General features: G+C 40.5%; 1 protein-coding gene across 2 annotated transcripts in view; it reads right to left on the reverse strand.

Annotated features, from left to right (window-relative positions):
* The window catches only part of mdga2a (MAM domain containing glycosylphosphatidylinositol anchor 2a), a 194,436-nt gene that overhangs the window by 50,183 nt on the left and 118,383 nt on the right, over positions 1 to 25,870 (reverse strand). For both annotated transcript variants that reach the window (XM_072689830.1, XM_072689829.1), the window contains exons 9-10: positions 10,554 to 10,823; positions 3,151 to 3,299 (exon numbers count right to left, since the gene is read on the reverse strand). In XM_072689830.1, coding sequence (XP_072545931.1) covers positions 3,151 to 3,299; positions 10,554 to 10,823 — 419 coding nt within the window. The remainder of the gene's footprint in view (positions 1 to 3,150; positions 3,300 to 10,553; positions 10,824 to 25,870) is intronic.

Genomic DNA, 25,870 nt, shown 5'->3' on the forward strand with positions numbered 1-25,870 from the left:
CAAACACACACACTCTGCACCCTGCACTTACTTACTTACTGGAACTGTGACCAACTGCTCAGTCACACTGCACTCACTCAAGTGTCATGTCTCCCCACTCACACTACATTTATCCACAGCTTTTCCAATGTCTATTTGGAAATAGTAATGTACACATTTTACACATTATATATTAAACCTGTCCATAAACCTGTATGTATAGTGTATGTAGAGAGTATGTCTAGTGTTTGTATAGAGTATGTATAGTGTATGTGTAGTGTGTGTATAGTGTGTTTATAGTGTATGTATAGTGTATGTATAGAGATTTTTTTAAGTGACTACATAGCAAAAACAAAAGTAATGTGTTTGGAACCAATGGTTATCAGGGCTGCTTTTTAATGGACTTTAATGGCTCATTTTTTTGGACTAATGTTTTTTTACATACTATTTAGTGTAATAGAATGTAATTTTGGATGCAGCTAGCAGCTGCCTGCTTTGCCCAGTGGTTCTGAACTGTTAGGACAACAGCCATGTACAGCTGACAAAGGGGAATGTTAAAACTGCTGAACAGAGAATTAAAAAAGTTTAAAAGATTGAAAAGTCAAAAAAAGGTTCTATATATAATAGGCTGTGTATATATGTCTACTCAGGATACACTTGGATATGTAGTTAACTGTTATACTTGTATTTCTCTCACCAAGTAAAATTCCTTGTATGTGTAACATACTTGATGAAATAAAGAAATTCTGATTCAAATACATCAATTGAATATGCCGTGTAGAATAAGCTCATCTGTGCAAGTGTTTGCCAGCCAATTAAACATCTATGTGTAGTGTGTGTATAGTACATACATAGTGTATGTATAGTGTGTATTGTATATTTATAATGTTTGTGTAGTGCACATAACAGTAGGTGATGGAAAGACATTTGATTCACATTCTCTTTTACTAAGAGTTTGGAAATTTGGAAAATAAATGAATAAAATAACAAACCTTCCTACTGACATTTCTTAAAGCACTATGTTTTGTATTAATGTTAAATTGAATTTAATGTTTAATGTTCTTCTGGCAACATAAATAGCTTTTCCAATCCAGTCATCTCAGGTGTTTAGGATTTGTGCACTGCACTGTCTGTGTAGATGAAAAGAGAGAGGGAGTGTCTAGAACACTGTGAATAATTCCTGAATGTACTTGTGTACTTCATGTTGACTTTGAGCACCACTGGGTGGCGGCCCACTAGCAACGAGGGACCTGACAAGGAATAAATCACCCTGCGTGATGTCATTAGAAACGGCCACGCACTTCGCGCTCCGGCTGAGCCGTGAAAATGTGAAGGAGATGGTGACAGAGCAGGGTGACAGAGCACAGCGTAGTAAGTGCTAACCGATAGCCACACTGCTTGGCAAGGGAGCACACGCAAAATGCTACGGCAAGCAGGACGTGTCTTTCCTCAAATATTAGCTCTGCTAAATGAACATAACCCCTGCTCCACGGACATGAACACAATCAGCATGTTCTGCCTCAAACTAGTGTCATGATGATGTTTTCACCCACATTCCTTTCTTTAAAAATGTGCTGGTAAAGAGGGTTGCACTGCAAAAAGTAAAATCTTGGCACTGGCAAAAAATGGAATCTAATATCTATATAATAATTGTTGTTATTATTGGATTGCTGTAAACTATAAGATACATTATAAATACATATTACATAATGATTTTAATTTAGTTTTTTAACTGTAACTGTATCTAATACGCCTCAATCGTCTATTGTTAAAGAGATCAAGAGATTAACTCACATTAGAGACAGTATTTGTATAATTATCGTACTGAAAGAAATAACAGACATAATCTTGAATAATCATATTTTAAACTGAACTGACATTTCAATGTTTCCTTAAGCAGTATTTTGCTTTTTCTACAACAGTGTTTGACACCAGTCAACTACTCATCAAGGTTTTCTGTATTCATTTAATACATTTAATAATACAAAACAGCTTATCTAATCGAACACAGTCTAATCTAATCTATGCATCATCTAAATGAAAGACAAATGCTTAAACGTGTGAGAGACTCTGTGAAAAAGAAAATAGCTGATCTACGAGTTTAGATACCTGAGAGAACACAGAGTTGTCTGAAGCCCCTTTAGTATATTCTTGAATGCGGATACAAATCATATCAATAAGACTGATTATGCGTAAGAAATAAGCAATTGTGTGTTCTTAGTTTTTACTAAAAACCTTCCTACCCTGCTCAGACGACCCATCATTTATTTGGAATGACTTCCACAAAAAGCACCACCACTGTTTGCTCTGCTAAAAAAGCATATCTGATAAAGCTGAACTACAATCAAAAAATAATCCCACAAACCTGAACTTCTTTAAGAGTGAGTAGAAATAACCTGGCAGTTTTTCTATGATAATAATTAATATTTCCAATTCATTCTGTGGGCTAAATTACAGTTAGGAACACCCATGTATCTGTATTTTAACCAGTAGAAACTATAAAAACTACAAAAAACTATATTAGTAATCGGGTAATGAGCTTTCAGAAAATATAAAAAACCTTACTCATTTTAACTGGGACAGTCAACAGGTCATGTTTTCAAACTGCATCATGCTTGTTTAAAATGTTTGAAAAAGTCAGATGCCGAATTTTCTGGTAAAGATACAGAACGGTTTTCCTCTGATGACTCTTCCATAAAGGTCATATTTGTGTAGGCATCACTGCATAGTCGAACAATGCACCACCACTCCAGAGTCTGCTAAATCTTCTTGAAAGTCTTTTGCTAATCCAAAAATGTTTGGCTTTTGTTCATAAAAACTTTTTTTTATAACATGATCTGCTCTAGCCTTCTCTGGCTTTCCAGGCATCCGTTCAATTTTAGAGTTCTAGGCAGTTGCTTAAAGGGGCCTCTAAGGGCGCTGTGGTTGGGAAAACATTTTGAGTTTAAGACTTTGCACCACTAGTTTTATAACTGAGGATACATGCTAAATTTTTATTAAACACATCCCCCTGATAAACGAACCCAATCAGAATAGGCCTAAATACATGTCTAATGTCAGAATTTGGAGAAATATGTAATGCTGTTTTTAGCATCCCATTTCATGAACACGACACAGCAGCACATATCATTACACAGCAGTGGGTAAAGAAAAGACAAAAGACGGACTAACCTGTTTGATACCAAGTCGATAGGCCATGATACGGTCCACTGCATTGGGGTTCATCTGTGTCCACTGGAGTTTAAAGCCATAGACGCTGGGCTTGTTCTGCCACAAGGCGCTGTATGTGTCATAGTAGAACTCTGGCACGAAGGCCTTCCCTGAAACAAGCATAACATCACGCAAGTCTTTATTTACAGAAAACAGCAGTGGGGCCTGCGATGTCTTTTCTCCACCATGGCCACTCGGGCCTGATCCTTGTGTTGTGCTGTTACATGTCCTTGTGCAATTTTACGCCCGTACAGAGACGATTTCTGCTGAAGTACTGCAGCGCAAGTCTAACAGCCATGAAGCAGGACTGTGCCCTAATGAAATCCGTCCTTGAATCATTATGTCAACTCAACTTGTAAACACATACTGTGAGTCACTCCACTGGAGCATCAGATAGATAAGGGCAAACTGGAATGGAAATTGCATCCGGGATTTAAAAAAAACCTTTTGAATTATTTTTGATTTTGCTCAGACAGTGCTCTACATCTCTACTGTCACAGGGTGGATCCAAGGGTCATTATTATATAAATGAACTGAATTAATTACTATTCTGCATCTTTGATGGGAGAGAGAGGGAAGGTGGGGAGGAGAGAGGGTGGAAGGGGTAGAGAGACAAAAACAGAGACAGGGTGGGGATGGGAGGGACAGACAAAGAGAGAAAAGTGGAGAGAGGGGGGGCAAGAGATAGAGAAGGTGCGAGCTGAGAGTGATTTAGAGAAACAGGGAGAGAATAAAATCCATGAGATATTCAGAGGAGAGATGTACACAACTTGCTCTCTACTATAACAAGCTGTCAAGTCTCCCAAACCAGAAAATAAATAAATAAATAAACGCCTGTCCAAAAAAAAGAAAACAGCTTAGCATAAAGTTCTGTCCATTTCTTGTCAAACCCCAAGCCAGCAGGTAGTCTCAAGTCATCACCATAAACAGCGCGCTCATTAACGGAACATAAGCCCAGCAACGAGTGGAAATTCTCTAGCTCTCTTGAAGGATCTCTCGACGCAAAAGCGTAGCTGAAGTGAAAGTGACCAATTCAGCAGAGAAAACTTCTTTGTGGAGTTTTGCATAGATGTCCACAAGGGGTGAAATTTTGCTGATGTCTGCAGGTCGGGGATTAGCGCTGTCACTAGCGCTTATTCTATCTTCCATTTATTAAGAGGGAAAAATCTACAGGCAGTGCTAATGGGCCCGCCGAGTTTACTCTGTTTAATGCTCTGGGATATATCCGTCTCCGCCGGGAATTGCGGTTTCAGTGAAGATGCATTTGCAGAGGTGAGCAACATCACGCTGCTCCTAAATCAGCTAAGTGGAAAACACAAACCCTGCACAGGTCAGCTGACACCCAGTTTAGCTTGATTCTTCAAGGTCGAAAAAGACTTTGAGGCTCCTGCCTGATTACTTTTTTGAATGGCGGCCAAAGCTTAGCACAGAGACACACTGGCACAAAGACAGCACATGGACTCTATAAGGCCACTGCAGTGGTTATGTGCTGTTGTAAATATACTGAAAACATTTAGGCTACTAGCAGCCCGATAGCAGCTGGGGCGTGTCTTCACTAAATAGGCAAGATTTATAGTAGGTTTGCAAAACCTTAGAATGTTAAAGCTCACAGCGGAATTCACACTCTAAAGGATGCGCTTCACACATGCATTTCTGGACAAGCGAAGAGATACAGAACCAGCATCTCAAAAAAATAAAAGAACCATATGGACTTTGGGTTACGCAGCTTTATGTAGTTGCATAGTACAGTTAGCAGCATGCAAAGTTACAATGATAGAAACTATCATTGTCTATTCTCCTTATTACAGGTCAGTGGAACATCAAAAGAATGCTGAAGCTGTTATAGTATTTTATGGTACAAATATGCTACATAATACTGATTTAAATGCTAACTAAGTTCCTTTAGAGAAATAACGGAAATATTTGGGATAGCATTTGTGACAAGTTATACAACCTTAGGAATAATGCCAGACGCTGCAAAGTTTAGACCTTTATTTTGATGTCAGTACTCATAAGCAGTGCTGAGCATTGTTGATTCCTAGACAACACTAGTTTTTGACACTTTTTTAAAACAAATAAAAAAAAACATTTTGGTAAAAAAAATCAAGGAATCAAGGAATTTATGACAAATCTATTCCTTTTCTACAACTCTTATTTTTATTTATTTTTTTGTAACCTAAACACATACCAGAAAGGAAATCTAGACTAGCTCCTTAAAAATAACATTGGTACTACATGTCACTGAATTTGTGTTATTATTAGAGTATTTGCAGTACTGAAGTAACTGTTCAGTAACACAATTGTATTTCAATACTAGCTCAATTCTTGAGCAACTGGTTTGGTTGTTGTAGGCAACTGTGCATTGTCCACATAGCAGTAATGCAATGTTTATGGATAACAAAACCCTGTGGCAGCATACATAATGAGAAGCCCATGTGGAACCCCGTAAATTAGTTAGGAAGAATGTGAACCAAGAGTATCACATGTCTCCGCCTCCTGGCATGGTCAGTTACATGTGCTCTTTAGTTTGTTTGGACAGACCACATCTCTGCGCTCTCGAATGTAAAACTGCTAAACTTTCTAAGCTGTCAGATATTCCTGTAAATTTTGTTTTTGTTCCCTTTTTTATATTATTGTTACAGACCAATTGGGAGTTTACCCACGTCTGTCTGTCATACTTTAGATTTTCGGGTTGAAAAAAAAGAGCCATTTCTCCTATTTCCCGTTACAAAGAGAGGGTTATTCCTTTGACTCCAGCAGGATTTTCAGCTCTGTCTAAAGGGATAGTTTTGTCAGTGATATGAAATGCGGGGGTCGGTAGAATCACAAGTATCTTACACAAGTATGGTACAAATTTTTTTTTTTCTTTTTGAAAAGTAACAAGGAAATTTCAGTCGTAAAAGAAGGCGAGCTATGGACAATTTTTTTTGTGCAAAAGTCTTCTGACAAAGTGCTAAGAAGTGATTTTGGTTATGAATAGGCCTAGATGCTAACATTGAAGGTCACCAGATGCTAGCTGGAGAAGTGGCTGTATCTTTTAGGAGAGTTCAGAGCGTTTCTTAAAGAGACTGGCGTCCGGAAAGGGGCGGAAATTTTAAGTCATCAGTGGACCGTCTCAGTAAGGCATCTGGTATTCACCACCATTCTTTTTTCCCCGATCTGGGATCATCCCACTACGCATCTTAAAAAAAAGAAAAACAAAAGTTTGCAATCTGACAAGCAGACGGTGTTGTACGGTGGAGCTTACCTGAAGAAAGGTAAGCTGGGTTATCTCAGGCTCAGATGCCATCAGTAGCATGCCCATAACAAGTATATCATTGATTTATGTTCCAATTTGATATTAAATGCACTCACCTCAAGCAGTGTTACGTGCGGACAATGTGGCTGGAAAGCAAATCAGTTGAATGAGTAGTTTGCTCCTAGACTTGGATCGGCCTTGAACTGGCCTTGTCTAGTTAGGTCTGATTAGGTTGGTCAGTTTTTGCTTTTGTTTTCAGGTCTACATTGAAGTTCACAACACAAAGTAATATTTTTTCTTTTTAAACCTCCATTAACAGTCACAACCCTGAATCAAGACATTGTTTTCCTTGTGTGTGTGCGTGTGCGCACATACGAAAGCAGTACAAGCTTCTAGTAGCACATAATGGCACAATGAAACATGAGTTCTAAAATGAAAGCTGGAGTTTACTTCACTACAAGAACTTGAGTACTTGAAGTGGAATTGTGGTGCTCATTGAACGCATAATGGGGTTGTCACTGCTGGGAGTCCATCCTGGCTTAAATTAAAGCCTAGTGCATGAATATTTCATGTCTGTCTCCTTAGAGATGTGCAGCTGTCAACCTGACAGGCAGAGGAACTGACGCAGCACTACTGTACGAGAGATACACACATAACCATAGGGCTACCATAATGAACAGATGGAAGCTTCTTATCAACTGACGTAATCTCTTTGTCATTCCTCACAGCTTCCTGTGAAAGATGCCTACATCTGAAACAAACTGCCATTAGGGAGAAAGCACAAGGAAATCTAATCTTACATTTATCCCCCCTGCTTCACATTGAGACTAATTCTAGCTGAGCCTATATACTGCTAAAATGTTTAGGGTTGTCATGGTAAAATGTAAAACTTCCCCTTTCACTAACAATAAGCCCCCAACATTAGGAGGGTAAAGACTAGCACAGTCTAGTCTCCTCTGACACATGTGAAGTCAGCCACTGCCTCTTTTCGAACTGCCGCTGAAGCAGCATCGCTAGGTAGCCAGCGGGAGGAAAGCACCAGATTCCACAGCAATGATACAACTAATTGTGCTCACTCTGTGCTCACTAATTGTGGGCTACTGATGGCAAGAAAGCAAGGTCATTTGTGCTCACTCTGTCTCCGGCTGCTGACTGCAAGAGAGCAAGACTAATTGTGCTCTCTCAGATGCTAGAGTTAGAGCTCCGGGCTGTCGATAACAGGGTTGTGGGTTCGATTCCCGGGCTCGGCAAGCTGCCACTGTTGGGCCCTTGAGCAAGGCCCTTTACCCTCTCTGCTCCCCGGGCGCTGGAGTTGGCTGCCCACCGCTCTGGGTGTGTGTGTGTGTACTCACTGCCCCTAACACATGTGTGTGTGTGAGTGTGTGTTCACTACCAGATGGGTTAAATGCGGAGGACACATTTCGCTGTACACTGTACAGTGACAAATACGTGCACCTTTACTAACTAGTCAAATAATTGTCAAAATAAAATATTGATTACATGATAAAAACAACATAATTGTTACATTATATACAATATCTAAAATAACGCTAAAGCATGATGCCAGTACTGACACTTATGCCTGTGATGTCAGCTTTCCTCTGTCTCAGTTAAGAGAAAATGTAACCCTCCTATAGACTATGCTCCACTACAATAAGGCTCAACACAGGATTTTGTTGCTCTTGTGTCCCTCCTGTCATCCTCAGGTGTGGAAGAACACAGATCTTGATGGCTTGTGCTAAGCTTAGAGGGAAACTGCAGGTTTCCGCGGTGCAGGAGAGGCTCATCAACAATGCATGGGTTGTGCAAAATAATGGCCTTCAGCACGTCCTGCTGAAGTACATGAAATATGGGGAAAGAAGTAAAGAGAGAGGGAGAGGGAGAGGGAGGGAGAGGGAGAGAGAGAGAGAGAGAGAGGGTGCATGAGTGAGAGCAAGAGAGCACAAGTAAGAGCAAGCAAGACCAAGAGCAAGAGCGAGGGTGAGAGGGAGAGAGAGAGACTAGATCTAGTAGGATTACCTAGATGGATGAGTGCTCGATCGGATGGGCTGGTGAATGAGAAAGACAGAGAGACAGAGAGAGAGGGGGGGGGGAGGCACAAGGATATGAGTGATATAATCCTCTTTTATGCCTGCTGAGCAGAGCAGGAAATTGTCAATGCAAATTAAATGATTAGGGGTGAAACAGCTCCAAGAATAACCTATGCATCAGAAAGCAGGTAGCTCATTTCTTCCCACATACTTCTCTGGTCCAGGATGCCTCATCAACCAGCTGGGATTTCAGTCATGAATATTCAGCAGTGATAGCAGGGCAAAAGGAAAAATGAGAGAGAAGAAGCAGTAGTGCTCGCCTCTGAAACGAAACAGCCTTGGTACAGCACCAGCTGTGTGCTCAGACCACTTATGAAGTGGCACAAAATCAAAGACAAATCACTCCCTGATCTGAAGCAACTGCTCAGGATGACATGGCAAACGAGTTTTATCTGTGCCAGAGTTGGCTGCATGCCAACTACCCCTTAGCATGGCATCGAGGAACACTGCAAATGAAATTAGGACAGCTCAACTGTGTACAACAGTTTAAAAAAAAGCTCTGCAGCCAACAGTTTTTTTATATAGCTTATTTTAGCAACTGTTGAGGTGCAGTTACTTTATATCTCATTAACTTAAAACGATAGAAATAAATAGTATAGTAGCTGTGGCATGTGCAGAGGAGCAGCTCTTTAAAGATCTTAAAAAGCTTGCAATTTCAACTGTCTGAAAGGTCATTAAGGAAGGCATTTAAGGAGACCTGTTGTATCCAGGACAAGATCTGAAAAACCAAGATAATTCTGATAGAACTACCAGAAAGGCAAAGCAAAAGTCCCATATGAGAGCCAAGACCTGCAGGAATATTTAGCTGACATGAGCGTGGTGGTGCACCATTCTACTGTGCAGCACTGCTCACACATCCACAATCTGCATGATAGAATTATGAGGAAACCTTACCTGCAGAACCTTCACAAAAATCTATATCTAAAGTCTGCAAAAAAAGAGGCATTTTTCAAACAAGTGTTGATTGGCCATCATCACCTTTTAAACTTTGCATGCCCCATGGGAGGGATGTTGGAGATAGGAGGTTGCAACATGGCACTTTCGATTGGCTGGTTAGACTCTTGTGTAAGAGATAACTACCTGGGCAATGATAAAAGGTTAAGGTCTCTGAGTAAGAACAGGGAGCTAGAATTTCAGGGGAGCTGGGTTGCACAGGGCCTCACCTATGCTATCTGTCTCACTCACTCTCTCTTTCTTTTGGTATTCATGTTTGGGTATTCATGTTTGAAGTTATTCAGACTCATTTAATTTCATCTTGGATGAATTTCATCAATGGATTCAGATTAAATCAATAATTACATTCATGCTTTTAACCTTTCCGGTAACTGGGTAACCATCGTTGGGCCTGGGATATATATTTAATCAAGTAAAACTTGGCTGTGGATCTATCATGTGGTGAGGCAGATAGTGGCATAGGAAACATTGCATGGATAGACAGAAGAGTGGGCTTTACTAAATATCCGCACAGTCAGGCAAAAAAACTAAAGCTTGAGCTGAAGCTTCTACCACAGGGCAGTGATCTAAAACATACCCCAAAATCAAGCAAGCTGAAGCTTTTGTAATGGCCCTCACAGTCTTCTAAACTGAACATCACTGACAATCTGTGGGTGGATCTTAAATATGCTGTGCATGCAAGATGCTTAATAAAAAAAAGGATGCTCTGCAAGGATGACTTGGTAAAAAATCCTAGAAAAATGGAAATAAAAGTGAAAAAAGATTTAAAAGACTCCAAGCTGGCCACAAAATGTGTTCTCTGTAACCGAATCTGTAAGCTAAGTTAAATATAGAGTCACAGAGAAGTGACAAAAGTCAAACGTCAACAAAATATGCACCGTAAATAATTCAAAAGAACATTTTAATTGGGTTAAATTGTGCAAAGAGAACAGCTGTGCACATTTCTCAACAAATGTAAGCTCAGACACTTCTGCTATAATCTTTCTTTACATTTATTACTGTCATTCATTTGAAAACAATCCATTGTACATATAAAACCCACAATGCTTCAAGGTAAGCAGGCATGGGTAAAACTCACGTACCTGTGACCAGAAACGTGCAGCGTCCAGCACCAGCCTCATTTGTGATGTCGCAGGTGTATGCACCATAGCCCTCGCGGTTGAGTGCCCTCACATGGTACTCAGTCTCATCGCGAGTGTCGAACTGCCCCACGGTCAGAAGCCGCGTGCCCAGTTTCCACTCGTACTTCAGTACGCGGGATGGGTGTGCGCGCAGCACTCTGCAGCTCAGGCTGAAGGCCCGACCCAGGCCTTGTCGAATCTCTGTATACACAGGCTCCACTGCTGGTGGATCTGTGAAGAACAGAAGAACAGATTGGAAACTGTCATAATGCCCAGTACAGAGCACAATGTCAGCCAAAAGCTTTTGAGCAAATGTTTCCAAGGCAAATGTAGTACTGCGCAAAACTCACAGACAACCACTGAGCACTTCATTTGACTTACTAAATGTAAGAAAATCTACTTGAGGTAAGATAAAGGAAAATAAGATTGAAAGATACAGATAACATATAAGAAAACCTAACAACTGTATAAGACCTGGAAGACCACTTTCATCTTTAAAAGAGAGTAGAAATTCAAGCTCTAGCTTTAGATGTTAATCTATGGATATTTTAGTCTGACTTTCCACTGTAAAAAGATGACTCAACGCTGTGACGCTGGGAGGATGTGCACCTGATCATGAAGCCCTTGCTAAGAAAAGCAAACTTATTTTTTTTTAAAACCAAACAAAGACAGTGATGCTTCCAGAACAATGGACTGATCATCTTAAGAGTCCAGACCTCAACATCACTGAATGTCTCAGGTATTAGAACTGAATGCAATTTTTCAAAAAAGAATGGAAGCTGAAATCAAGACAAGGCTGAAGACACCAAACACTGAAAGCCTTGATATTAGCTATTATTAATAATAGCTCACACTGGTAAATGAATAACTGAGTACGTAGTGGAGTGAAATAACCACATTTAAGAAGGAGGAACATGCCTGACGCCCCTCCTCTGTAATCCAACATCTTTTAAATATCTTGTTCACATGTCTACGCCAAGTCTTCAACAAGTCGCAACCCTCCACCACCCTGTCTCTTCCCTTTTGACTCAGTCATCCATCATTCCTGCCTCCACATATGTGTGACATTATGATACCCAGACTTCCCTTTAAAACCTAGAAAATAATAAAACTAGACAAAACCATTCCTCAGACTCTTCATCAGACAACTTTAAGTGCTGCTGTATTAATGTATTGACTTCTTGAAAAACGAGCAAACTAAGGGATGCAATAAAGGCTAAAGAGATTACAGAGCAATTACAAAATCCACTGACGCTTCAAAGTTAATGTGGACTTGCATGCGTATGTGAAAAAACAGTGAGTGATACTGTACACACTCTTAATCTGGAAGAAGGCAAAGCTCAGCAGTTTTTCAGAAAGCAACATCGAACATCTGTTCAGAGACAGCTGTTAAAACTGAAGGCAAAACTGGAAGGTGGCACAAACCAAGTGCTCTTGACTCATTCTGCATGTACAAGATTTAGGCAGTGAATCATGAAGGGGTCAAGAATCCAAACACACACACACACTCTCTCTCTCTCTCTCTCTCTCGCTCTCTCTCTCTCTTTCTCTCATTAGAGCTTGCACAGAGAAAAACTGCAGCCCCCAGAGTCCTCTGTTTGCTGAGAGATAATCTGATGTCCTCAGAAGGGTACTACTGTACGACACGTTTGCAGTTTTTCTGCCTAATTCAGAGGAAAACTCAGAGGATGTGCTCGCTACTGTACTGCACAGCACTGCTACTCTGGCCCACTGAGGGTTGTGTGTTTTCCTTTCTTTTCATGAGAAAGAGCTCAATTCACAAATTCTTAAAGTGGTTTCTCACAGTGTGTTCCATTAAGCTTTCCCAGCCCCTCAAGACTGTATAGCACTATCATCGTGAGGGGCTTCATTTACAGTTAAAAAAAAAAAAAAAAGAATTGCCTTATTTCCAGTGATGACATCTGTATGGTTTTATGTGGCTTTTGATGGACCACCACTGAAAAGTCCAGCTCAAGATCAGCTTTTGTTTTTTTTTTTTCAGCTTTTTTTTTCCAGGTGGTCACTGATGGTCAAAGTGGTTGAAAAGCTGAACATCCAAGCGGAAACATATTCTATAATGGCAAGCTAGCTATTACTCAGCATGGTGTATGCTGTATTTGAATTGTCACATAATTCAGAGCAAAATTACGGTCACAGCCCATTATTAGAGCCCTGTTACAACATTAAAGTTTTCTGCATCTTTCTGTAAGGAAACTTTATGAGTTTATTTGAGTTTATTGTGAGCTCACTGATTGGTGATGTTATTATCTGAAAACAGTTCAGAGTTTGGGTTCAACTCAGGGCAAGCAAGCAAACCTGGATGAATCAGTCTACCAAATGTTCAATGCTAAAACAGTCAAAAACACTCTCAAGACGATTCAATTGATTTTGTGCTCTCAGATATGAGGCTTTATTCTCTAAATGTGTGTGATTTGAGCCTTAGTAAAGGCCAAATATTCCAAACAAGGCAGGCCCTGTCGCATTTTGCCTATCCATCACTCCTAACACCAGTCGATTAACTTCACACGAGTTTTTATCATTAATAGTAGTGTCGGCTGAAAGTGAACAGCAGCTGCTTAGGGCTTTCTGATACTCTGTGCAAGTTATGCAAAGGCTAGCTGCTTGGGCTACAGAGTGGGCTACAGATCCAAAACTAGGAAATATATTTTAAATTCAGCTTTCCATCCTTTCAACAGCAGTCGCTCGATCTGAGTCATTAATGTCTAAACGTTTATAAGTGTGCGTTCTCTCAGGCTTAAAAGAGCTCAAGTGTGGGGGTGTTTTGTAAGCTCACTGATTGGTGTAGTCAAAAACAGTCCCACTGTAGTTGAGGGTTTAGCGATGTGGTGAGTTCAATTAAAAGGGAGAGCAGGTAAACCTGGATGAATCAGTCTACTAAATGTTAAATGTTAAAACAGTAGAAAACACTCTTAAGACCATTCACTCAACTTTGTGCTCTCAGATATAAGATTTTATCCTCTAAACATGTAACTTGAGCCTCAGTTAGCTGGAACAGTCTGCTGTTGTGTTTAGCCTGCTAGCTAACTTATCTAAAAATTTAAAAAACTTATCTTAAAGTCTTATCTAAATTCAGCTTTCTGTCCTTTCAACAGCAATCGCTCGATCTGAGTCATTATCGCCTAAATGTTAGCAAGTGTGCGTTTTCTCAGAAAATTGTTGTCCTGCTAACTAAGCTAATGCTTCTGCTAATCTAAAGCTTCTCTCTCCTGATTCAGAGCAGCTGAACATTTGTAATTGTCAGACTGACCGTTTAATATTCATTGATGTAAAATTCTGCACAGTGCTCACTTAGTTGGTCACCCTGTGAGCAAACTGAACTTTGTATTTGATTGTTTTTCCGGTTTTAAATAATGCAGGATCAGATTGTATGGAAGCCATGTAGAAGTAAAACCATCTGCGCTACTTCCGCAACATACTTAGCAGCTACTCTCCGTCTCTGGTATTACTGTACATCACAATAATATTTTAAGACTGTATGACAGCATAAAAAAGTGGATACCACCCAAACTCGCACAGGGCTTACTTTACTAGAGGATAGATACACTGTATCCATAGCTTGACTTTTTCCAAGCAAGTGCGTTAGCACATTCAGAGCCCACTTTGGATCACCAAGCGCTTATTCTGGTTTTGTTTAATCAAGGTATAAATAAAACCACACTGACTAATCACATCACTATAGAGGACAGCAGATTAAACGACAGAAATCAAGAAAAGGAAGTAAATATGAGAATAACTTTAACATATAAAGTTTTTAAATGTGTTGTTTTGTGGTTGCCGCTCCATATAAATGGTGACACTTCAGAAGCTTCCTGTCTGATTAAGGATTCACAAAGTGCACTGGTAGATTGCTTTAAAGGTGCCAAAAACCTTTTATGCATAAATAGTAAGTATGTGACTTTGAGAATGAGACACTCTGATATCCCTTTCATGGTGGGCTTTTGGGGAAAAAAGCTCCCGAATCCTGGTCGTGCTGGTAGCATAATTGGCCTTGCTCTCTCCAGGGTGGGTAGATGGCACTTTCTCCACACATACTACAGTGCAATGCTGGCCGATGCATCACAACCAGGAACATGACGCTTTTCTCAAAGGGCGTTAGTGGCCCAATGATGGTGCATCAATGGCAATTCGGAAAAAGAGGCAGATGGCTTTCCGTGCACGTGTTGGAGGAGAGCCTGGAAACACTGCAAGTGAAACTGTGTGGGCTGGGTAACTGGCATTCCAAACTGGGGTGCTAGTGGGGAAAGCCCCCATCAATGTGGAGATCTGCTGCATTTTGCCTCACTTGCCCCCTTCTTGTTATCTGCATTTTGTTAATATATCTGCTTGCTTTGAAACCGATTCTGCGAGTGTTTGTCCCATCTTGGTCTGGCCTAGCACGCCATGACAGTTACCCAAAAAGATTTCTTTATTTTCTTCCTTTTCCAGTGCTTACTTATTGCTGTATTTTACTTAACAGTTCTTTGCTTCTTTTATTGGAATCTGATTCTGTGGCTCTGATTCTGAGACTGTCGGCCGATTGTTAACACTCAAACAGGCGCTGAGTGTTGGTCATTAATATTTGTCATTAGTCAATTTTGACTGGCTGTTACTTAGCATATGTGCTAAAAAATCATTAAAAGCACCTTATGAGTAAGACTCACTGTAACCCACATTTTGTGTGACGTAATAAGTGCCATTACCACTGAGTTTAATGAATCTAGCCCAATGACTTAAATTGTAAAGCTGGCTTCACACATTCTCACTCCTTCTCAATCAAAGAGCTAAATCTCTCTGAAAAGCAGTGGTCTTTTTTCATAGTGGCACTTTGCTAAGGCATTTAACACATGTCAAAACAGCACATGCAATTTTAGCAACAAGGTTAAGATTAATAGCACATGAAAACACCAGTAGTATTTAAAGCGCTCTGTGTATACAGTCAAATGGTCCACATTGAGGCCAACAGCATCTTCTGCCTTGTTTTCAATGCAATGGTGGTTAACTGACCACATACACAACTCACAGATGAACCGAAAACTATGCAACCAATTAAAATTCTGCTACCGAACATCTAAATCCCCGATAATCCACCACGGAGTCATGACCCAGGACAATCAGTGATGTGATATTTGTACTGCTGAACACAAGGTGCACAAGAACAGCCAGGACAGTAGCAGCTCCTTGTTCTTGTGCTGGCTGTGATATTTGTACTGCTGAACACAAGGTGCACAAGAACAAGGAGCTGCTACTGTCCTGGCTAATTACAACCAGAGCCCAAATTTTAGCTAGAATGAGCTCCATGTATCCTACACAAGTGATTTCACTCAGATGTGTACAGATTATAATTAATCCACTACATCCAACACATATATTCTACATATCTCTTGATTAATCATGGGAGAATTAGAGCTTCAGTCATTGGTTGCAAGGTACATTTATATGTTTGATCATTAAGCATGTCAGTGGAGGAGATCTGTCAATTCTCTGACAATAATTAAGAAAAAAGCTCCATGTTATCTTGCAGTTTTCACACATTTGTTGGAGGTTGCCAAATTGTTGTTGAGGCTAGAGGAAAGAATGAGAATGAATAAGGAGGCGGGAGGGAAGAAGGGCAGAGAAAGACGACGAGGGGAGGTGGGGTGAGACATCATGCATCAGAGAGAAAGCAGGACTTTTTCTCTCCATTCTAAATGACAAACAGGCCCCCACACTGTGAGTGGATTATGAACTGTACGATACAATATCTCTTACAGCTGAGGTCAACAGTTCAGTCTCCGCATTGGCTGTACACAGGCAATGAGGCAAGGCCGAGCCTGGCGCACTTTGTCATTCTGAATTTCACGCCTGAGTTTCCCAAATTGAACCGATCCCGGCTGCCATGTTGCCAGTGGATGAGGGTTTGATAGACTAGTCACGGAGGTTATCACGCTCTCGCGCTGACAGAGAGCAAGCAACATTTTGTATTTGCAAATCGATTTTCAGCAATGGGCGGGAGGAGGAGGGGGGGGGGGTGCAAGGAGGTAGTTTGCTGTGCTGGAATCGATTTGGGTATGCCTCTCCAAACGGAGGTAAAAAGAACAACTCAATAGAAGTTTGCAAAAGAAGGTGAGGGACAGCCTAAAATAAAGATGAAACCAGAATACAGACGTGTGCTAAAGCTCCCTTATGAATATGCATTAATAACTGGAAAAAACACACATGAGAGTGTCATACGTCCTCCGTAATTGCAAAAAATAGGCTAGCAGAGGTTTGTTGATGTTTGTTAGATGTTTACTTTAGGAATGAAGACAACGATGACCTTCACAACGTGCTCCAGAGGGGGATCCACAAAGCAAGGTTACATGGATAGTGAGCTCACTTTTTGTTTAACACAGAAAGATCAGGTGGAGCTCTGTGCTTGCAAGATCACTGAATCCCAAGAGAGTTTGCAGCACCTAATCAAGGAGCTTCTCATCATGCTAACACAAGAGGTATGAGTTTATCGAGTACGGCATTAGTAGATTTGCTGTTGTTATTTTGAGGTAAAATGTGTGGAGAACAGCATGTGATTTAAGGACTGAAAGTTTATGGTCATGCTTTAACCCCTTAAAAAAAGGCTATGGCCCGCCGGCAGGCCATAATTTTACATTAATTTCCATTCAAAGTTAAGAACAGTTTTGCCTTCTCCTTTAAAGTCACCATTTTCGAGATACATGTTTTTAATTGGACAGTGATTCTACAGTAATTTCTAATTACAGTGATTTCTAATCTGAACACAAAAAAGATCATTAGCCCATCAAGAAAACAACAGTTTATTAAAGTTACAGTGTGTTTGTCATTATTGTGGCAATGCTGTAGCAAAGCAAGTTTTGATATTAATTAATTATATCATTTATATATATTATACCGCTTGATTATGAGCTCCGGGTTTCGAGTATCCAACTGTCCAATTTTGCCTTCTTCAGTATTTGAAGGCTGCTTAGCAAAGCTAAGCATAAACCATAAATCTAACCATAAGCTAACCATAAATCTGAGCTATGGTTAGACTTTTTCTACCGCAGTCTATATCTCCCCTGCTGCCTGAGTGAAATTCAAATTTGGCCCACCCGCAAATTCGACCCATCTAAAACAGCAATCCTGGCCCCGCTACCAGCCTTCCAGGAACTTGAACGAAGTGACTCATGACTTTTGCTCTTTATATTCAGAATACATGTGTTGACTAGCATTAAGAAGAAAATGGCCTGTTTCCATTAATGACTTATATCACTGTACATGACTCTGTACCTCACTCTGTATCTTATAAGGCATTAAAGAATGGACAAAGTCCAGTAAAATAAAAAAAAACTTTAGCTTGTCCTTCAGTGAACTTGTCTTTTCTAAAGAGGAAGTTAAAAGCATTTTCCAACATGGCAATGCTAAATTACCTTTCATCCTTGATTGGTTCAAATTATATATTCCTAATTTGCATGAATTCATACAGAATCTCTGAGGTCACTCTGTGGTCCTCTCTGTGGATAAAGCAGGACAAAAACATTTTTTTACACTAGCTGATGTCTCTCGTTTCTCCTTTTTCTTGATAGCTATATAAAATATGACTACTTAGCTAAAATGCTTAGGCAAGCAGCCTTTGTTCAGTCTTCATCATCTGCCAAGACCTTTAAGATATTATAAAACATTATAACTTAGGAGCTATCATTCAACTTCAGGGGCTTGGAAGCAGCAACAGCATTCCTTTTGTCATTATAATAGTTCTCAATTAACACAACACCCACCATTCTACCTTTCCAAAAGATGCTTGAAAAAGTTCTTTCTGAGTCATTAGGTTAACGAAAGTCGCTTGTGATTTTCAAGCCTAAAGCTGGTACTTTTCATAACACTATAGTTGAATCAGCCACTTTCAGCTAGTGTTTTTCAGTTACACTCCTGCAGAACCCTGCCACAACACCCCAGACAAAACTGCTAAGCTAATTAACAGTCCCTTCCTGAGTTGAACTGGATGGTATTACATGAGGGGTAAACTAAACTATGCAGAGAAACTATGGAAACTACTATGAAAACTACTGATAACTTTTTGCAAAGAAGTGATATTCCGGAACTAACAACCAGCGTTCAATTCAGATGGCACTGCCTTGGGGTTTGGTGAGGACTCCATGCACCCAAGACACTGCTTCTTCTCATAGATGCCAATTCCGAGACAGCTTCTACCCCCAGGCAATTAGGCTGCTGAACAGCCAGTAGTACAGTGTATCAATTCAGTCCATTACAAAGCTATCTCACTGGTCTCATCACACAAGATCTCTTATCACACCGTCACCCCAAACACACACTCTGCACCCTGCACTTACTTACTAACTGGAACTGTGACCAACTGCTAAGTCACAATGCACCCACCAATTATGTCTCCTGACTTACACTTCATTTACCCACAACTTTTTCAATGTCTATATGGAAATAGTAAAGTACACATTTCACACATTATATATTAAACCTGTACTTTTAAACAGTGCAATAGTGTGTGTGTATAGTGTGTATAGTGTACATATAATGTATGTGTAGTGTGTGTATAGAGTGTATATTATTTGTATAGTGTATGTATACTATACATATAATGTATATATGGAGTATGTATATTGTGTATATAAAGCATGTATACACTGTGTGCAGAATTATTAGGCAAAGGAGTATTTTGATCACATCATCCTTTTTATACATGTTGTCCTACTCCAAGCTCTATAGGCTTGAAAGCCAACTACCAATCAAGTAAATCAGGTGATGTGCATCTCTGTAATGAGAAGGGGTGTGGTCTAATGACATCAACACCCTATATAAGGTGTGCTTAATTATTAGGCAGCTTCCTTTCCTTTGGCAAAATGGGTCCGAAGAGAGATTTGACGGACTCTGAAAAGTCAAAAATTCTGAGATGTCTTGCAGAGGGATGCAGCAGTCTTGAAATTGCCAAACTTTTGAAGTGTGATCACCGAACAATCAAGCGTTTCATGGCAAATAGCCAACAGGGTCGCACGAAATGTGTTGGAAAAAAAAGGCGCAAAATAACTGCCCATGAATTGAGGAAAATCAAGCGTGAAGCTGCCAAGATGCCATTTGCCACAGTTTTGCCATATTTCAGAGCTGCAACGTTACTGGAGTATCAAAAAGCACAAGGTGTGCGATACTCAGGGACATGGCCAAGGTAAGGAAGGCTGAAAAATGACCACCTTTGAACAAGAAACATAAGATAAAACGTGAAGACTGGTCCAAGAAATATCTTAAGACTGATTTTTCTAAAGTTTTATGGACTGATGAAATGCGAGTGACTCTTGATGGGCCAGATGGATGGGCCCCAGGCTGGATCAGTAAAGGGCAGAGAGCTCCACTCCGACTCAGACGCCAGCAAGGTGGAGGTTGGGTACTGGTATGCACTGGTATAATCAAAGATGAACTTGTGGGACCTTTTCGGGTTGAGGATGGCGTGAAGCTCAACTCCCAGACCTACTGCCAGTTTCTGGAAGACACCTTCTTCAAGCAGTGGTACAGAAAGAAGTCGGTATCGTTCAAGAAAAACATGATTTTCATGCAGGACAATGCTCCATCACATGCATCCAAATACTCCACAGCGTGGCTGGCCAGTAAGGGTCTAAAAGAAGAAAAAATTATGACATGGCCCCCTTGTTCACCTGATCTGAACCCCATAAAGAACCTGTGGTCCCTCATAAAATGTGAGATCTACAGGGAGGGAAAACAGTACACATCTCTGAACAGTGTCTGGGAGGCTGTGGTGTCTGCTGCATGCAATGTTGATCGTAAACAGATCAAGCAACTGACAGAATCTATGGATGGAAGGCTTTTGAGTGTCATCGTAAAGAAAGATGGCTACATTGGTCACTGATTTGTTTTTGGTTTTGTTTTTGAATGTCAGAAATGTTTATTTCTAAATTTTGTGTTATATTAGTTTACCTGGTGAAAATAAACAAGTGAGATGGGTATATATTTGTTTTTTATTAAGTTGCCTAATAATTCTGCACAGTAATAGTTACCTGCACAAACAGATATCCTCCTAAGATAGTCAAATCTAAAAAAAAAAAAACACTCCAACTTCCCAAAATATTAAGCTTTGATATTTATGAGTCTATTGGGTTGATTGAGAACATATTTCATTTCATTTCATTGTTGTTCAATAATAAAAAGAATCCTCTCAAATACAACTTGCCTAATAATTCTGCACACACTGTAGATCATGTATAGTACATGTATAGATCATGTATAGTACTACATATATATAGCCTGTGTTTCTTATTTTAAGATATATAATTTAAATTATATATTTGTACTACTGTGGAGGACTATGCAGTTTTTCACTCACCAAGTAAAGCAATATGTGAAAATAGTTTAAGCATTTAAGTTTTATTTTTCTTCCTCTTTAAATGTACCTGATTCAGCTCATGGAGGCCCCAGGCATTAGCTGCTGAGTTGTATTAGATATGTTATAGCCGGGAAAAATACCAAACTGTGCAGGGCTGTAATCCTGCAGGAATTCTGAGTTTCTAAATTGGAATATTCTCGCTGTAAAACGAGTAGTGGCTTGACTTCAGGCACTAGCTGAGCTACGAATGTTAAAATAACAGTATCAGTGAGCAAAGATTTTTATTCATCTTTTGTTAAAAATTAAATGCCAATCTTGATTTTCCCATTTCATTTTGACACCCAAAAAAGATCAGCCATCAATTTCAGCTCTGAACACTTGCTTGTGTATTCAAACAATGGCATTACTAAGTGTTTCATCAACCTGCTTTGTTAACGCCTGATATGCAGGTTATGTATTTTTTATTGTCCATCAAAGCCCAGAGGGGCAATGTCTGAACCAACACAGTACTTGAGGAGATGTCTTGTCCCTTCTAATTCCAGCATTATTACATGTGTCAATTATCCAGCTACGATGACAACACTTCTGAGGGGGAGACGCAAAAGACTGCTCACTAACATATGCAAGCGCGCGTGTGTGCACGAAAATATGTAAAACATGCAATTATAGCACACGACAACAGTCACACACATACAGACAGCAGTGATAAATCATATCAATACGCCAACAAGCCTCGAGAGGACCCATGTCAGAGTTCTATGCCTATTGTTAACTACAGCAAGCCTGGAATTTTCCTGCTAAACTCACTCACTTTTTGAGCTTGGGGACCTGCTAAAGCCAGCCGTGAAGCATGAATGGGTGATGGCACTTTGAATTTCACAGAGGAATCTTTTCTTTTGCCCACCCCCCAGATTTTTCCTGAGCGTACTCCCTTTTTCATAAATGAATACTAGTGGGGATAAATTAACTGGCTGCTAATTAGGCTGGCAGCCAGCTTTGAATGCCATGCTTAGCGAACAGTGAGCACGGAACATTGGCATTGTGTTATACGAGCTGGCTTCTGAGAAGAGGAATATTCCTCTTTTCTCTAGCGCTCATCCCTATTTCCACTCTGTTAACCAGGATGCCAATTTTATTGCTTCATGACGAAGGTCCACATCACTCTTTTATTCAGCGATACCCCCCCCCCCATCCATTTGCATATGTGTGCCTCAGCTCTGAATGCGTATCCGTGTTCCTCAAAAACTCCTAAAATCTTTTTATTGTCACAGACTGAGCGAACACAGGCCTGCCTCAGAATTTCTCCTCGGATGTAATTACTTATTACTCCTAGAGAAAGGCAGCGAGAAATCAACAGTATCAGCAGCTTCTCCAAGGAAGAGTGTCTTTGCAAAGTTTTCGCTCCCTTTGTTGGACTCCTGAGCTAAAAGGAGACAGAGAATGTTCAAGGAGGGCCATTAGTGTCAGGGTTTAACTGCAATTATCTCTTCATTAAACTATATTAGGTCATTAATAATCAGTAAGCTTTGCCGCATTTTAGGGCAATTAAAAATGACTTTTGTCCAAGGTGTTAAGAGGCCTGTCTGTGAGGCGTTTGAGAATCTTTGTCATTTGTCTTCTTGTGAGAGTCCATCTCCAGAACTTAATCTCATGGCGGAATTAACATTCTGTCCACATCCTCTTCAGAATGAAATGATTTCTGTTTCCCTCTCCTCTGATTCTTTTCCACTTCTTCCCCTCAGAACCACTGACCAGGCTTCTTGGCCCCTGTGTGAAGGATTAGGGTTTCTGATGTTAAAGGAAATGTCACGTCCTAAATGAGAAAGGCTTAGCTGTCGGAGCTCTGTGGGCCGAACAACGCTACTGAGAAAATGACAACACACGCTCAAGTGACCCTCCATCCTACTTGTGTCTTCCCCTTTCTGCTCTCATCTGGCCCAATATCAAATGGCAGGTGAGCGGTGACAAGTACATCAATTGACCTTTACAGCAAGCTGACGTTTCAGCTTGTGCATGATGAGGTTCTGATCCCTCCCAGGGATGGGGAGCCAGCAGCGGTCGCCTTGGGTCTCAGGGGTTGATCCACCTAAAGCAGTGTGTGCTTAATGGTGGAGGTGCAAGGTTGAGCTTCTTTCTTTTACTTTGCTTTTTTGTTGGAGTTGGTCCACGTATAGACAATGAATCCAATTAACCCATTTGGCTGGTAAAGGTTGCGGTATGGTAGCCACGTGAACGCTCACCACGAGGCAGAAGATAATTGGGTTCAAGTGCCTCAGCGAAGAGTACTCAATTAAGTTGGTGCTTGGCATGAACTCGAGATGCTTGTCATTGTCTTACAGTTCTGAATCAGCTCTCTCAGGTCTCTGCTTGTAACTTGCTTACCGATAGTCACGTTTTACACCTCTGGTCTCACACAGCAAGTTCTGTATTTTGTTTAATTATTATTGACAACAGTGACGTTTGATGCAAAGTAGTTCCTATGGCTTTCTGAGCCTTTCACATCATCTAGTGAATTCGCTGTGATGTGTCGAGTCAAACTGGAGTATGTAATCGTCCAGATGGACATGGCCAGAAATGAGCAGGGAAAGCTTAACTGACCACCCCTGACCTTGAATGTGGTTGCTTGCAACCGGCAGTCTGTTGCTCTTCAGAATTCCTTGAAGAGTCAATATCAACGCAAACCTACAGTGCCCTCCATAATTATTGGCACCCCTAACATTTCTTAGGAAATAAATGTAATTAAAGTATTTCTGTCAATTCTACAGTAGTTTACGAAGTTGATCAGAGTATGTAGGAACATTTAATTAGTAATTCACAACTTCCTGTTTCCCTGGGGTATAAATATGACGTGACACAGAGGCCATTCCTCTTCAACATGGGAAAGACAAAGGAACATACCATTCAAGTAAGGCAGATGTGTGTTGACCTCCACAAGTCAGGCAATGGCTACAAGAAAATAGCCACTCACCTACACCTGTCCATATCTACTGTCAGAGGAATTATTAAGAAGTTTAAAACAACTGGAACAGTGGTAAACAAGCCTGGACGAGGATGCACGTTTATTTTGCCACCACGCACAGTGAGGAGGATGATAAGAGAAATAAAAAGGTCTCCAAAGCTCACTGTTACAGAATTGCAACAAATGGTAGCTTCTTGGGGTCACAAAGTCTCCAAAACAACCATCAGGCGCTATCTGCATGCCAACAAGCTGTTTGGGAGGCATGCACGGAAAAAAACTTTTCTCACTCACAATCAGAAACGCAAACGTTTGGAGTTTGCTAAGCAGTACTGGAACTTCAACTGGGACCGTGTGCTTTGGTCAGATGAAACTAAGAGCTTTTTGGCAACAAATGCTCTAAGTGGGTCTGGCGTAACACAAGAGCTGAGTATGCAGAAAAGCACCTCATGCCCACTGTGAAATATGGGGGAGGATCAGTGATGCTGTGGGCCTGTTTCTCTTCCAAAGGCCCTGGGAACCTTGTTAGGGTGCATGGCATCATGAATGCTTTGAAATACCAGGACATTTTATAACAAAATCTGGTGGCTTCTGCTCAAAAGCTGAAGATGGGTCTTCACTGGGTCTTTCAGCAAGATAATGACCCAAAACATATGGCCAAATGTACACAGAAATGGTTCATCACACACAGAATCAAGCTCCTCCATGGCCATCTCAGTCCCCAGACCTCAACCCCATTGAAAACCTGTGGGGTGAGCTGAAGAGGAGAGTGCAGAGGAGAGGACCCAGGTCGCTGGATGATTTAGAGAGATTGTGCAAAGAGGAATGGTCAAAGATCCCTCTATCTGTATTCTCCCATCTTGTGAAATATTATAAGAAAAGATTAGGTGCTGTTTTGTTGGCAAAAGGGGGTTGTACAAAGTATTAACATCAGGGGTGCCAATAATTGTGGCACACATGATTTGATGTTAAACAATTATTTCTTAATGTGAATTTATGTCTTAATGTGAATTTTTTTCCTACTGAATAAATTCACTTGAGTTAAAGGTTGGATTTTACTCTTTTTTTCCATCATGGTCCTATATTATTTAGAAAAAAACTCAATTTATTAGAAGCTAAAGAACACATCTTAACCAGGGGTGCCAATAATTATGGAGGGCACTGTATGTGAGGTCAGCATGGGCCAGCACTAGTGCTGAAGCAAGAGTTGTGGGTTTGTGTAGAGCAATTAGTCTGAAGGCTGAGTACTGTGGACACAGAGGCAGGGCTTATTGTGGGTATCTTCAGAATCACAAGTAGATATCCACAGAAATCCCAGCAGAAAACACAACACAAGCTGTTAACTACTCTGCACTTAGTGTACAAACATAGAAGGGTAAAATGGAGTGAAAATGCAATATTATAAAATTTTCATGATTATTCAACATTTTCATTCGACATGATGGTTCTAGGAGTACTCCTGATATATATCCACAATATACTCAGAAAAGGAATTTTCACAATAACAATATTCTTATTTTGTTCTGTCATAAATCAAACTTTTTTGGATCACCACAAAAACATAAACGAGCCAGCCAGCAGCATATCCTACCTCTTTCAGTCTGGATGCTTATTTGAATTGCTAGAAGAAAGTAAAATGAATATGAGCAATGCTTGCCCATCCCCAAAATGTAAAGAGAGCGCTAATTCCAGTTCACTGGTGCAACCAGTGTAATAAAGTAGCTTAGCTTTGGTCCCTCTCCCGACTTACTGCTGGCTTACTGCTGGGGGGCACAGTCAGTCGGTGATGCAGCTAAACTCTTAGATAGATGCATTTCTAAGAAGAGTATATGTTTATGCCTGAAAAGGGGAACATACAAAGGCTGTGTTAGTACAGGGCTTTAAGACATTATCCTTCTCTGTATGTGTTCTGGAGAGTGAAGGGGGTGCAGCTTTCTTTTCTTTGCCGATATAAAAGTATAATGGCGATTTTAAGCCCTGCAGCTG

Source organism: Salminus brasiliensis, chromosome 10 (assembly GCF_030463535.1).
Source record: "Salminus brasiliensis chromosome 10, fSalBra1.hap2, whole genome shotgun sequence".
Classification (NCBI taxonomy): domain Eukaryota; kingdom Metazoa; phylum Chordata; class Actinopteri; order Characiformes; family Bryconidae; genus Salminus; species Salminus brasiliensis.